We start from the raw sequence: 16,060 nt of genomic DNA, 5'->3' as shown, positions 1-16,060 counted from the left end.
CATTTAAGTCTTCTTATAGGTAGGAAGCATAATGCCTTCGATATACTACCTTAAATGGATTTTTAATTCATATTTAAACAAGTTCCACTCATGGAGAAATAATAAAATGTATTAAATGTGTGTAAACAGATAAGTCTGCATGCTCTTGGTGCCAGAGTTAAGTAATTTTTCTTTACCATTCTCTCTTCTTACATTTATTTCTTGAAGTTTCTATTCTAATTGATCATCTGAATAAACTCAGTAGTAGTCTTAACATTTCACCCCTTGTAATGTGGAATTTGATCTAATTTGACGTGCTTTATTTTAAACAGGTACCCTCGGTTAAAAGTTTAAGTTAAAAGTTAAAAGTTTAAGACTACTTAAACATTTAGTTCTAAAAGAGTCTCAAAAGAGCATTGACTTAAATTGAATTGTTATCCCTCAATATATCCATTTAGTTTAAAGCGTATTTCAAATGTAACTTCTGGCAGGCAAAATCTAGAAAATTATTTTCAAAAATAATTTAAATCAGCACTCTCAATTCATAGTTACAAGCAGGAGAAAGCTTTATTATACCAGAATTAATTTGGTTTTAAAATTTTAATCACACTTGAGAGATGAAAGTAGTTTGGGGAAAGAAGAATACTTCAAGTTTATTGCTTTGAAATGGAACTCATTTTAACTAACTTTGTTCCCTAGTTAGCAAATTAGGCTTTGATAGATGTTTCTTGGCTTGTATTTCCTGAAGATGAATTGGCCAGAACTAAGCTACATAAATCTTATCTAAGGAGTATATATTAACAATAGCATATGTGCAGTGTTTTTACTCAAATATTACAGCTTCCAAAAACTATCTAGCTGGTGTCATTCTGTAGACACTTACCTTGAACAGAAGGGAGATTCTTTAGTCAAACTTGACTTTTGATTACCTGTGTACAGACGGATCAGCTTTCCCGTAGCAGCGAGCAAAAGCCTGATCGAAGCCAGGCTATCCGAGACCGATTGAGAGGAAAAGGATTACCAACAGGTAAGAGTGTGTTAACAGAAAATTTTTAGACTTTAAATTTGTTACTATTTCCTTTACAAAATCTTAGTTAACCTAGCTTGGAAATCTGGTACTATGATCATAATCATAAGTGTGCAAAGTGGAGGCATTGAACAGGTAGGAACACTGGATGTATTAATATATAAATCCTTGATCATTTTGCAGAAAATGTTAATACAGTCAGGACACCCACAGTATATCATTTCTTTCCCAATATTGTTATTATAGCAATAATATCTTTATTTACTTTATTGTGATATTTTATATTAAAAATACATTTTAAAGGATGATAAAACATAAATTTATGAACATAAATGTTACTAAAGCAAAAGTTTCAGAAAACAACATTATTCTTGTTGCATACTATTATTTTCTATTTTTCTTTTTTTTAATGCTAATCTCAACCCACTAAATTGATTTCATGACCAATGAGTTGACTTGCAGTTACCAAATACTTAGGTTATACAATGCTTAGTAAGTAAAAACTGATGAAGAGTGGTTTTGCTGTTTGCCAATAGCATTAGATAATTATAGGGTCTACATAGTTATTAAATTTATTTTTTTAAGGAAATGAATACAAAATCAGATTCAAAACACAAGAAAAAGTAGAAAACATAAATTTTTTACATGAAAGTTTATTTTTCAGTGTTAAGTTTCAAGCGTGGTTTATTTATAAAATGAAATTTTGTTTTTGCTGATTATCTTTTTTCTCTTTACTTCTCATCAAGAAATATTGATAATCATGGTCATTTAAACATTAACAAAAATGTTTTGTGAGTGAAATATTTTGTCTTAAGTCTGGGAGCTGGGGTAAAGTAAATATAAATATTGCTTAAATATATTCTAATATAACATACTAATTGATATAGTCATATTAAAAATTAAGATGTTTAACTATTTAATTAGATCATCAGAACTCAGCTAGCTTAATTGAAACCTATGAGAAACTCTCATTGTGAAAACCAAAAACAGACATTTGATTTTCTGGACTAAGCATTTTGCAGAATTCAGAACTCTCATGTCTGAGAGGGACAGATGTGCCCTAAGCAAGTGTACTGGTTACTTTAAGACAAGAAAATCAATAAAATTGTTTCTAATTGGAGTTGGTGATGGACAGGGAGGCCTGGCGTGCTGCAGTCCATGGGGTTGCAAAGAGTCGGACACAACTGAGTGACTGGACTGAACGGAGTGATCCTGCCATAGTGCTGTCGGTTACATGTCTGTTTTGGTGCTTTCGTTTTACTTATTGTGAATAGGGATTTTTTTTTTTTCTGAAAAGGCACCAAGCTTTCATATCATCAATATAATTAATGTACTTCGAGTTGCATAAATTTCTGTTTCTAATACATACATTATTAGTTTATGTACGGGTCAGAAAAGAAGGCAGATTTTAAATTTAAAAAGTATTTTTAACCCTTTTTCTGTTTTCTTACTATACTCACATCCTCAAATGTATATATAAAATATATATAATATAAATATTTATATAAATAAATAAAAATAAATATTCCTCAAATATATATGTGTGTGTGTGTATAGATATATAGACACACCTTCCTCTCATAGGTAAAAGTCTGTTTTCTTTTGTCTTAAAGGACATGAGGATTTGAGATATAGTGTGAACCTTGATGCTAAAAATAGCAGCACTTTGTTAGTCCATCAAATTTTCAATTAGTCCCCTGTTTTGGAAATAAACGAGTCCTTTTTGAAGGGACATGATGAATACTTTGATAAATGAACATTAGATTTAAAAGAAATGATTTTTTAATTTATTATCTTTCTATTTCTTACTCCTTCCTTCTCTCTTCTCTTACCTCCCTTTCTCTCCTGCTCCTTGCTTTCTTATTTCTCTTTTATGTACTTTCTCTTTATGTAGTTCCCTATCATCTCCTGCTTCAAAGTGGCCATGTTATAAATTTGAAGTTTGTATGCTTGGTTGTTACTTGTTGATTTAGTAATTTTAATGCTATATTATTGATGATTAATTTTTAAAAATAGTTTTTTTTTTTAACTAAAACAAGCTTAGTTTCTTTAAGAATAAAAAATGTTCCTATAAATATGAAACCCCTCATTCTATCTCTATGCATTATAAATTTATTGAGTCTAAAGAAAAAGATCACTCTGTCATATTTAGTTTATCAAATTTTGAAAACTAACAAATGTTAACATAATTTAGTTTATATTACTTTCAATGATTCAGTTTTATTTTTTCAGACATGAAGTATTACATAATATTTTAGAAGTAGCAATAGAGATTGAACTGAATCTATACCAACTCTACAATATACTTTTTTTTTCTGGTTAGCTGTTTTTAAAATTTTTATTTCGTATTGGAGTATAGTTGATTTGCAATATGTTAGTTTCAGATGTACAGCAAAGTCATTTAAAGGTATACATATACATGTATCCATTCTTTTTCAAATTCTTTGCCCATTTAGGTTATTCCCATTAGGTTAGATTAGAGAGTGTTGAGTAGAGTTCCATGTGCTGTATAATAGGTCTTTGCTGGCTATTTGTTTTATTTATAACGTATTTGGTTAGCCAAAATGTTCATTCAGGTTATTCCACATTACAGAAAAACCTGAACAAACTTTTTGGCCAACCCAATACTTTAAATAGCCAGTTATTTATTTATCTTAGATAACTCAGTCATGTCTGACTCTTTGTGACCCCATGGATTTCTCCAGGCCAGAATACTGGAGTGGGTAGTCTTTCCCTTCTCCAGGGGATCTTCCCAACCCAGGGATCAAACCCAGGTCTCCCGCATTGCAGGCAGATTCTTTACCAGCTGAGCCACACTGTTTCTGAAAGCCATATACAAAATTAAGTTTTCTAGACATGTATATACTAGAGATGAGGAAAATCTACCAAATTAAGCACATTACTTTTTGTAGATGTTAAATAAATATTTGTTGATTTTGAGTTGATTTTCTCATGAGTATGGGAAAGATATAATAACATGTCTATAATATAATTTTAATGGTTCCAAAAATAAATATATGAGACTCTTATTTTTTTAGATAACTTATTTTAAACATTAAGTTGCATCCAAAATAAAAAGTAAACTATAGTTCACTATTTTAGCTATAACAACAAATACATCATAAGTTTTAAGCCAAATTATTAATGCCTTTTATTTATGATTTTGTTTTTATAATATTAAAACTTAGTATAATTGTCTAATAGTGCTTTAGAATTATTATGACTAATAGACTGTTGAATGCAGATAATCTAGAATTGACTGTAATAACTTAAGAAAATTTACAGAGAAATCTTTAAATGGCCTATCCATTGATTTTAATTCTCTAATAATCCTGTCTGCTTATTGGAGAATAAAATGTCCCCGATATCGAAACTCAAGAGAATTTTTGTAAGGAATTACAGTTTGTCACACAGAATAAACCTGAATGAGTTCCTTTAATTTAGGGTAGAATTAGAGGTTCTTGTATTTAAAGAAACAGTAGCCCTTTTTTGGACTGTGTGTGTGCATGCTCAGTCGGGTCCAACTCTTTGCGACCCGATGGGCTGTAGCCTGCCAGGCTCCTCTGTCTGTGGAATTTTCCAGGCAAGAATACTAGAGGGAGTTGCCATCTCCTACTCCAGGGGATCTTCCCAACCCAGGGATCGAACCCTCTGGACTCTCCTGCATCGGCAGGTAGATTCTTTTACCACTGAGCCACCTGCGATAGCCTTTGTTGGATCAGCTATAATGGAAGGATTCCTCAGTTCATCTTAGTCATTGCTTACCACAATAGTAATAATGCTCAAAGGCTTTTTTAATTTATCCTTAAAAATTTATAAAACCACATCTCAAGGACAGAATTAATATAGTATACTAATTTATAGGCATTATCAGACAGAAGAAGTTAGAAGCTAATAGTGGCATAAACTTAAATAATATAAATCTTTTTAAAAATTAACTCATAAAGAAGAAATACTCTTGTATGACAGTGGTATTACTTTGGGGCAGTACCAGTTCTTAACTGTCGGTGGTCACTTGGGCAAAGCAACATTGTCATATTAAGTTAGTACTCTTGCCTGGAAAATCCCATGGATGGAGGACCCTGGTGGGCTGCAGTCCCGGGGTTGCTAGAGTCGGACATGACTGAGCGACTTCACTCTCACTTCTCACTTTCATGCATTGGAGAAGGAAATGGCAACCCACGCCAGTGTTCATGCCTGGAGAATCCCAGGGACGGGGGAGCCTGGTGAGCTGCCGTCTATGGGGTCGCACAGAATCAGACACGACTGAAGCAACTTAGCAGCAGCAGCAGCAAGGCATTCACTTTGATGTAGATTAACCTAAAACCTTTATGTAGTGATAACTTGTAGTTTATTCGGTTCCTGACCACTGTTCTCGATAAGTAAAATGTCAGGATTTGACATTTTCCAGTGAGATATAGAATTAGATTAAAAGAAGTGGACAATTTTAGAGATAATGCCTCATACCTAAGTGATTTGATTGTTCAGTTAAAACATAGCAATAACATTTTTCATCTATGAGTAAATGAACTTAAAAAGTCTCTCCTTATATCTTACCTCTGAGATCTGTTACAGAAGCTAAGGCCTGAACTAGCGGGCTGTGGGCCCCTACTTTGTTATTTAATACTGCCAGCGCACGAAGTGTAACGGCTGCACTAAGCAGAAAGAAATCGAGCGCTTCCTGCCAAGTGAGCTTAAGGTAGAAACCTACACCTTGATCAGATCAGCACGATGGTGCTCCAGAACTCAGGCATGTTGATAATATCATGTTTCTTTTTTTTTCGAACCTGATCACATTTGTGAGGACAGATGGGGAATCAGGGAGCCTGTTTTAATACTGAAATGTCATTTTGAAGTTAGCTGCTAAGAGGTGCTGTGAATCTGAGTCTGTGTGTGAGGGGAAAGATGAATGATGCTATCCCATTAAGGATAACGTTAATCATAAATAACAAAAAGAGTTAAAACAGTGTACTTTACAAGGAAGGTTTTTTAATTTAATAAGTGGAATATGTTATATTACGAATACTCTTTATGATCTTAAAATCTTTTATTCATACCTCTTCAAAGTTGATTGTTTGCTCTTTACTTTTTAGCAAACTACATACTCTCTGAAAGGGAAATGCTTGTGGTTTCATTTTAAATTTGAATACTTATAATTGTGTGTAATCTAATGTCTGTAAATTCTCTGAACTCAAAACATCCTTAAGAAATGGAAAAATCTACCTACAGTGCCTCCTTGTTCTGAATAACTTGATTTTTTATTATAGAATCTAAAACTTTTCTAGGAGATCTTTTGATTTCTGTTTTTATGATTTTTCTTTCAAAAGGAACTTAAATTCTCCCTCAGTAGATAATTATATGCTGAGAAAAATAAAGCAGAAGCAAAAAAAAAAAAAAAAAAAGAGGCAAAATTTAGAATTTTATGCTGCTACTTGTTCAGAAGAGCTTATGATCGTTCAAATGGGCTAGTTTATTTATCCTATCATCTCTAAGAAGTAGGCATAGCAAATTATATCCACATTTTCGTAGATGAAGGAAGTGAGAAACAGAAATTAAGTGGCTTGCCCAAACTCATGGATTGAATAATAAAGCCAGAATTAAAACCTCATCTTTTGACAGTAATCTTTCTGGTAGACTATGCTACTTAAGTTGGCTTAAAAAGGTTTCGTAAGTTATGTATTCATTCTATTCTATAAACTTCTTTGAAATTTCTTTTATCAGAAACTGGAAATACAAAAACAAGTAAGACATGGTCCTTTATGTTATTATTCCAGTTAGGGGTGGAGGTGAGAAAATGAGTAGGAATGATGACAGATACAGAATATAATGGATAATTTTAATATAGCAAGAAAAATGTCTTCATAGAGGTCCAGCATGCACTGTGAGTTTAGGTGAAGGAACTTCTAATTCTACCAGAATGGGAAAATACCATAGAAAGCTCCTCTTGAAATCTTTTAAGAGTAGTTACAGTGGGTATTCCTTTCAGAAATACTGTTAGTTACATTTCCTGTGATCAAAATGAGTAGCAAGGATAGCTTTTGAAAGTGAAAGTCGCTCAGTTGTATTGGACTCTTTGCAACCCAATGGACTATATAGTCCATGGAATTCTCCAGGGCAGAATACTGGGGTCGGTAGCCTTTCCCTTCTCCAGGGGATCGTCCCAACCCAGGAATCAAATCCAGGTCTCCCCATTGCAAACAGATTCTTTACCAGCTGAGCCACAAGGGAAGCCCAAGGATAGCTATTAGGTATACTTAATTAAAGGAGAAGGCAATGGCACCCCACTCCAGTACTTTTGCCTAGAAAATCCCATGGACAGAGGAGCCTGGTAGGCTGCAGTCCATGGGGTCGCTATAGTCGGACATGACTGAGCGACTTCACGTTCACTTTTCACTTTCATACATTGGAGAAGGAAATGACAACCCACTCCAGTGTTCTTGCCTGGAGAATCCCAGGGATGGGAAGTCTGGTGGGCTGCCGTCTCTGGGGTCTCACAGAGTCGGACACGACTGAAGCAACACAGCAGCAGCATACTTAATTAATGATTTCAGTGGTGTTTATTGCTTGTTTGATAAAGTAATTATAATGGCCTGGGCACATATTTAGAAGCTCTGGAAAGAAGCTAAAGAAACTGCATTTTATATAGTGTCAGATATAGGAGGTGGCACGGGTATTAACTGTTGATGGTTTTCACTGGTGTGGTAGACTTAGGCATCTAATACACGGGCCTAGAATGCCATGATTCTCCTCATTTATATGGCCAGATTCTATATTTCAGCTGTAATTTTGAATTCTCAGATTAGTGAAATTTTTTCCCTAAGTACTTTAGCATCACAACAGCCATGATACTATTCTGCTGTGTATGATGCCATATGTATTTTATCTACCTGTGAAGTGTTAATGAGGCAATTACATATCTCATGTGGTTGAAGATAGCAAGCATCATTGACATAACAAAATGCATCAAGACTCCTGCCGGTTAGGAATATGTGATTTAAGAATAGTATGTTTGTAACCAGCTGAAACCCACTTCTCTGTGTCCTTACCTAAAGGTGTATCTCCTTTTTCTTCCAAAAAGCAAACAGAAGCAGTCCTAGGCTAGAAGGTTCACTGGAGAAACCACTTAGCTCAAAACATCTCTTTCCTACCACTTCCTTTCTCTTCCTTCAAAAGCTCATCCACACTGTTTCTCCCTTTAATAATTTTGTAGCTCATAGCTCTTACAATTTTACTTTAGATCATCTGTAACAAGTATATACGGATCACTTTGGACCTTATTTCACACCTCCACAACCTTTTGCCTGTTTTCCTGAAGAGTGTCAATGCCTTCTCCCTCCCCTACCCACCATCTTACTTTCTCATTCCACTTCCTGTATCATCATGCCTTTCTTTGTCCTCTTGGCTACTAGTAAAAGTGAAGTTGCTCAGTTGTGTCCGACTCTTTGTGACCCCATGGACTGTAGCCTACCTGGCTCCTCCGTCCATGGGATTCTCCAGGCAAGAGTACTGGAGTGGGGTGCCATTTCCTTCTCCAGGGGATCTTCCCGACCCAGGGATCGAACCCAGGTCTCCCGCATTCCAGGCAGACGCTTTAACCTCTGAGCCACCAGGGAAGCCCCTTGGCTACTAGAAGAGACCTCAACTGTGGTTCAAAATCATCCTTTATAAGTAACAGTCATTAGATCTTAGGTTAGTTATAATATGACTTTCAAACATATAGAGCAAAATGAGTCATATTTTATAGAAACAAAGTAGGAAGTTAGTGTGAACTTTTTAAAAAAAATAAATCAAAGATTGATATTTGTGTAAACTTTTAAGTGAGTTATTTTCATTATAATTTTGTACTACCCTACAGAATTTAAAATGATAACTTTCTGAATTTTTTAATAAACATGAACTGAAATATTTTTATATCTACTAATTTTCATAAGGGTTTCCCTTGTGGCTCAGCTGGTAAAAAATCCACCTGCAATGTGGAAGACCTGGGTTCCATCCCTGGGTCGGGAAGATCCCCTGCAGAAGAGAAATGCTACCCACTCCAGTATTCTGCCCTGGAGAATTCTATGGACTGTGTAATACATGGGGTCGCAAAGAGTTGGATACAACTGAGCAACTTTCACTTTCATTTTCAATTTTCATGAAGACAATAAAAGCTAGCATTTATAAAATAGTAGTAATCTAAGAGCCACCTTATTAGTTTTTAGTTTTAAACTTCATATGGCTAGTGAGAAGACATGGTTCTTTTAGAATACCATGGCCCATTTATATATTGCTAATAAATACTAATGTCCTAAAAGGGGATGATAGTTTAATTGTTACAAATAGTCTCATGATATGTCAGTGGTGGTCAGGGTATCTTCACTGAAGAAGTCATAAGTAAAACTGTAGAATGGGAAGCAACTAACCACAAAAAAGGTCTAGAAGAGACCACTCAGGGAAGATAAAATGGTATATACAAAAGCCCTAACATATAAGAGACCTTAACAGAGAAAAACCTGTGGCCTGGATGGAATAAAGAAAGTGGAGATGAATCCCTAAAAAGGATTCAAGTTGCATACCCAGAAGGAGTCTAAATTGTATTGGAGTGCAATAATTATGCCTTTGAGACTTATTAAGAATAGTGACATCATGGAATGCGCTTTTAAAAGATGGTTCTGGCTGTTGAGTGGAGTATAGTGGATGCAAAAAGAAGCAGGGTGACCATTGCAGTTATCTAGTCAAGTGGTAGTGTTAATTGGGAATAAGGGGATTTCAGTAGAATTGGAAATAATCACATGGAGTAACATATCTCTGAGAATTTAGGTAGCCAGCACTTTCTGATGAATTTAATATGGGAAATGAGGAAGATGAAGAGTTTCAGGAGGGTGCCCATATTTCTGTTTTGAGCAATCAGCTGAATAATGGTGCCACTGACCCAAGTTGGGAAGAGTTGGGTAAAGGACATCTCTGGGTGTGGGAAGCATAAGGTTAGTTTTAAGCATGTTCGCTTTGAGGTGCTTCTGAGATACACGAGTAGAAGTTCCAGTTTCTGTTTCAGATTGGAGCTCCCAGAAGAAGTCAGTGCCACGAATATAAATTTGGGAGTTGTCAATATGTGGATAATATTTAAAGTTGTCAATATGTAGAAATATTTAATATTTCACTCTGTTAATAGAGTGAAAACATAAGATTCTAAAAGTGAGACCTGAGGAAAACCAACAATTGCATATCCAGTAGAAGAGGGGAAAAAAAAGACTTAAAAGGAGCTAAGTAGGAAACCAGGCTTGTAAAGAGAGGAAAGTGATTCCTTAAGGGATTGTTCTCACTGTTAGTTGTCACTGAGAAGTAAAATATGAATACAAAAGTGTCTACTGAATTTGGTAATATGGATGCTATTAGTGATAACATGATGGGAGCTACCAAGTTGGAGAGGAGCTGGAAGTTGACTAAAGTGGGTAGAATAATGAATGGGAAGTGAGAAATTGGAGACAGCAGTAACTAGACGGGAATGTGGTCAGAGGGGAGAGATTTTGTTTAGTTTGTTTTGTGATAGAGATATAAGGGAACATTTGTATACTAATGAGAAGGACTCAATAGAAATGGGAGACAAGGAGGATGGAAGCAGAGCGGGCAGAAGTTAACCAAAGATGCAAAATCATTGATAAAAGTAAGAGGAGGGGGGAATAGAACACACACTGGGAATTGGCCTTCAACCGGTAGGAAATTTCACCCCTTGAGACAGTAGGGAAAAGATTGCCAAGACAAATAGATATATAGAATTAGGCATGGAACAATGAAAAAGCTCTCTTCTGACAACTTGTTTTTTCTTGGTGGAATATGAGACAAGAGCATCAGATAGAGAGGTAAGGTGGGAAAGAACGAAGAAACGTGAATCCATTATTGTGAAAAGTGAGTGATGTTGAGTGTTTATCATGGTTGACCATGAATTTATGTTGCTGCCAGAATATTTGTTTGATTTTCTCCAAGGTTTGACTCAGCTTGGTAGCCAAGATAGTAAAAGGAGGCAGATTGTTGAGCTCATATATGCTTCTATGATTCTTAAATCCTTTCGATTCTTATTTTTTATCGATTGTATCCTATCAACTTTTAAGAATATCTTTGTTCTCTATTTTTTAATACAATTTTAAATAACTGAGTTTCAATATGTGATTTAAGAATGTAATTCACCACTGAAGTACTATAACATAGACATATGTTTATCAGTTTTAAATTATTTTATATCAGGATCCAAAGTGTGTGGCAATCTATACATCCAGATGTAGGATGGTCTATTTCCCAGTATTCTGAGCCCCAGATACATGATGTATCCTTACTTGCACTTGAGTGGATTCATGTTCAGGGGAAGATGAATTCCAAGAAAAGCAAAACATTTGAATCTAATTTTCAAGCAATTATGTGTTGCCATTCTGAAATTAATTGACTATGATGTTTAACGTAAAATGTGTGGTGAGGGAAGAAAGCTAATAGTTGTTACCCTGAAGAGGCAGTCGACTTATTCATATGTGTTAATAAATCATTTATTGTTACTGGGAAGGTTTTAGTTATCATTTTATATTGTATCCATAGCAAATAGCTTATCAAAGAGGGAATACAGATGGTCATTCTGGAAATCTTCAGTGTTTATGGGTTATTGATGTCAGTAACTATAAAGTGTTTTTCTACATTTTTCTTTTAAATAGTGGAGCCATATATATGTGTGATTTTTTGTTGTTGAATCTGTGAATTCAAAAAATTTCTGACTGGGCATTTTTGCTCCTCTTCCATGCATTTATAGACTGCTGCCTTGAAAAAACATTAGAATGGCTTACTGGTTTTAACTACATCAAGGACCAAAGCGTAAATAAGAATGGGTAATTTATTCCAGTTAACAAATATTGATACATAATGTTTGAGAGGAAAAACTATTTCAGGATATGATGGTCTGCTATAGAAAAATTAAGTTACTTACGTAATTTAAACACAATCAAATTGTCTGGATTTTAAGCATAATCAAATTTTCTGGAAACATATATGACCTTAATAAAACTTTGATACTCAATAATTCTAAATACTATAGCAGGAATTTTTTTTTTTCCTTTGAGCACATTTATTTGAATGACCAGAAAATGGCAAGGCTTTATATTGAAATAATACATATTTGAATTGTATCTGTAGCCATTAAAAGAGTGTACTATGTATTCTATTATTAACTCCAAATCATTTTATGAATAATTAATATCTACCAAACTGGATAGTATCAGAAACTCTTATCTATTTTTTTAAAACCAAATAATTCACCTTTGAATATAAAACAATGTTACTTTAAAAACCAAGTTCTATATGTTACTGATACCATTTGGTAAGAAACACTGGACTCTGAAACATAGCATCCAACTAACAAACATACCATTTTTTTTCCAGTTCCCTTATCATCATCACCATCCCATTTCATCTCTGATTCTCCATTTGGAGAACTGGAAAATGCCACCACTTTCATTGTCAATAGTAAGGTGACATTCCAGTTATTTTCTAAAAAGTCTGTGCATACATGATAGATTCTTATCATTCCAGGAAGAAGCTCTACTTCTGATGTTCTAGACACATACAAGTCTCCATTCTGTCATCAGGCCTTTCTTAACAAAGGGCTTAGTAAATCCATGGGATTTCTATCTATCAAAGACACACGAGATGAGGAAGATTATTTCAAGGACCTTTCATCAGATAATAACTCTGGACAAGAAGATTCGGAAAATTCCCGCCCCCCTTACCCGTTCAAATCTAGTGGCCCAGAAAAAAAAGCTGTCCCTGGTCTTGACGTGCTTCCCAAGAAGAAGATCTGGGCTTCGTCCATGGACTTGCTTTGCACAGGTGACAGAGACTTCTCTTCTGGGGAGACTGACAGATACCAACGTCGTCTCCCTGAGGCGGTTACAGTGCGGACTTCAACCACTCCTAGAAAAAAGGAGGCAAGATACTCAGATGGAAGCCTAGCCTTGGATATCTTCGGGCCTCAGAAAATGGATCCAGCATTTCACACACGAGACTTGCCCACCTCCTCGGCCATATCAAGTGCTTTGGACCGAATCCGAGAAAGACAAAAGAAACTTCAGGTTCTGAGAGAAGCCATGAATGTAGAAGGTTAGTAATTTTGTGTGTGTTTGAGAGAGAATTGAATCAAATTGTTTACAGTTGTGTTTTGAAATAAAGAAGGGTTATGAAACCATTCCATAAGTCTTATTTCCACTGCCAAACCTTTGTACCCAAGTCAGGCTCTTTCTTCTTTGTCAGCTTCTATTCTTCCTCTCACAAAAACCCTAACTAAAGTACACTGTTTCCAAAAGTCATCTCTGCTAAACATACCCAGTCCAGCCACCTTATAGTCTCTCCATGTTTTAGGAAGGCAGAGGCCATGTTTTCAACTGCTTTTTAATTCTCCACAGCATTGTCTTTCACGCACCATCTTGTGGGAGGCTTCCATAAAGGACTAGTTCATGGAAATGAGATACAGTTAATCAAAATCAGTTATCCAAGGGAGACAACATAGCCTGGTGATAGTGCAGTAGTCTGGAATGATGCTTAGATCCATGTTTTTATTTATTTTTGTTTAGATCTCTGTTTTTTGAAATCATAGTATTTAGGTTTATCAGTTTAGAGTCAGGCAGCCTAGGCTTGAATTATTTACTCCCTTCAGTAGTTATGTGATCCTTACTTTAGCAATGGGGCTTAATCATGTCAGGTCTTAGGTTAGCCTGTGTGTGTGTGTGTGTGTGTGTGTGCTTAATCACTCAGTTGTGTCCGACTCTTTGCAGCCACATGGACTATTAGCCCACCAGGTTCCTCTGTCCATAGCATTCTCCAGACAAGAATACTGGAGTGGGTTGTCATTCCCTTCTCCAGGGGATCTTCCCAACCTAGGGACTGAACCCAGGTCTCCTACATTGTAGGCATTCTTTACTGTCTGAGCCACCAGGGAAGCCCATGTATAAAATGGGCTTAATAAAAATAAATTAATTCAGTAATGAATGTAAAATGATTACATTAATAAATTAATAAATAATTATTAATTAATAAATTATTATGAAACTACTATGGGGCATAAAATGACTATAAATTACCAATTCTTATTATTCATAGGGGAATGCTCTTTCAAAAATACCTGATTGGTACACAAAGCACAGTATATTGAATAGAATAAAATTGTGTTCTAGTCATATGATAGAGGCTATTTTTAGTACAGATAGATGGAACAGAAAGCAAAATAAATGTTTTCAATCTCATCCTCTACATTTTTGAAGATTAAAGTTTTATATATGCCCCTTGATCACTAGACCCCTGGGGCATAACTGATTAAGAGGCTGTAAGGTGCTTCTAGTTCAGTGAGAATAGTAACGTAATGAAGGGTCATATTTATTCAGTATTTTTAAAGTCAATGTCCTAGTTGAATGTTTTTAATTCATAGGTTGCCCTTAAAATACTCTGCTAACGGTTTGTTCTGTTACTTAAGTTTCAAGCATAGTTCTAGAACTGAAAACACATTCCACATTGTGCTTTAATTCTCACAAATGAAGTCTTGCATTTTTTTCAACATAGGAATTGCATATTAGTGAGGAAATTGGAATTATGAAGGAAATTATTGAACACTTAATATAGATTTATATATAATTGCACTTTTATAAGCATTAGTCAGCATTATGAGATAGTTGAGTATAACCTGGATCTAAAAACTTTCAAAGTCACGGACTTGCCTGGTCATCCAGTGGCTAAGACTCTTGAGATGCCAATGCAGGGGCCCAGATTCGATACCTGGTCAGGGAACTAGATCCTGCATGCATCAACTAAGACTCAGTGAAGTTAAATAAATATTTAAAAGTTTTCAAAGACAGAAAATGAAAAATTAGAAATTTATTTAATGCATAATTTCACTGTTTAAGTCTTAGAGTTGTGACAGCAAAAAGTAGTCACTTTGTAGCTTAAAATAAAGTCTCTCTTTTCAGAATTTGTATTTTATGACCATTTAGTGTTACACCGCAGCTAACATATGAATATAATTTAGCTTCACATTCGTATGAGCATTCCTTCATGGAGCTGCTGCTAAGTCGCTTCAGTCATGTCCGACTCTGTGCGACCCCATAGACGGCAGCCCATCAGGCTCCCCTGTCCCTGGGATTCTCCAGGCAAGAACACTGGAGTGGGTTGCCATTTCCTTCTCCAATGCATCAAAGTGAAAAGTGAAAGTGAAGTCGCTCAGTCGTGTCCGACTCCTAGTGACCCCATGGACTGCAGCCTACCAGGCTCCTCCATCCATGGGATTTTCCAGGCAAGAGTACTGGAGTGGGGTGCCATTGCCTTCTCCTCCCTCATGGAGACATTTATATAAATAAATTCTGCCCATTGTTGTGGGGGGTGGGTAACAATCCTTCAGTGATTCAAACAGATAGGACCATGGTCGTCTCAGAATATAAGGAGTGAATATACGCACCAATTTAGATGGCTTTCTAACATTTAAGAGGTTCAGTGGTATCTTTTCTTAACATGTGAATATTAAAATTGTTGTTATTGTTCAGTAGCTAAGTCATGTCCCATTCTTTGTGACCCCATGGACTGCAGCACACCAGGCTCCCCTGTCCTTCACTATCTCGTGGAGTTTGCTCAAATTCATGTCCATTGAATTGGTGATGCTAGCTAACCATTTGCCACCCACTTCTGCAAGTAGTAGTTTGGATATGTGAAGTCTGAGAGAAGTGTTTTTACATTTGAACCTTGGTTGAGAGTTAAATAGTAAAAAAATAAAAACTTTGGTGAAAATATTTTTAAAAATCATATTACAGTAAATAGTCGGTTTAGCATGTTTTGCTTGAATATATAATTTATAGGAATTTCCTATAAGTAAAACTCTGTCATGGTTTGCATGTGCATGCATGAATGTGTAAGTGTAAAGAAACTCAAATAGATCAACTTGTTTTCAGATATGCATATATACATATATATCTGTAAAGATAATATATTGAGTTGGCCATAAGGTTACAACCAAATGAAATTTTTGGCCAACCCAATATAATCTGTAGAGACCCTTAT

The 16,060-nt window shown here is 35.4% G+C and overlaps 1 protein-coding gene across 8 annotated transcripts in view; it reads left to right on the top strand.

Annotated features, from left to right (window-relative positions):
• The window catches only part of PTPN13 (protein tyrosine phosphatase non-receptor type 13), a 224,768-nt gene that overhangs the window by 94,707 nt on the left and 114,001 nt on the right, over positions 1–16,060 (top strand). For 7 of the 8 annotated variants that reach the window (XM_025289753.3, XM_006055369.4, XM_006055366.4 and 4 more), the window contains exons 6-7: positions 919–1,006; positions 12,557–13,123. In XM_025289753.3, the coding sequence (XP_025145538.2) occupies positions 919–1,006; positions 12,557–13,123 (655 nt within the window). The remainder of the gene's footprint in view (positions 1–918; positions 1,007–12,556; positions 13,124–16,060) is intronic. The other variant, XM_006055370.4, reaches the window with a different exon arrangement.

The sequence above is a fragment of the Bubalus bubalis genome, chromosome 7, assembly GCF_019923935.1.
Source record: "Bubalus bubalis isolate 160015118507 breed Murrah chromosome 7, NDDB_SH_1, whole genome shotgun sequence".
Lineage (NCBI taxonomy): Eukaryota > Metazoa > Chordata > Mammalia > Artiodactyla > Bovidae > Bubalus > Bubalus bubalis.
Note: the sequence above shows the minus strand (reverse complement) of the source record. Positions and strands in the feature narration are given on the sequence as shown.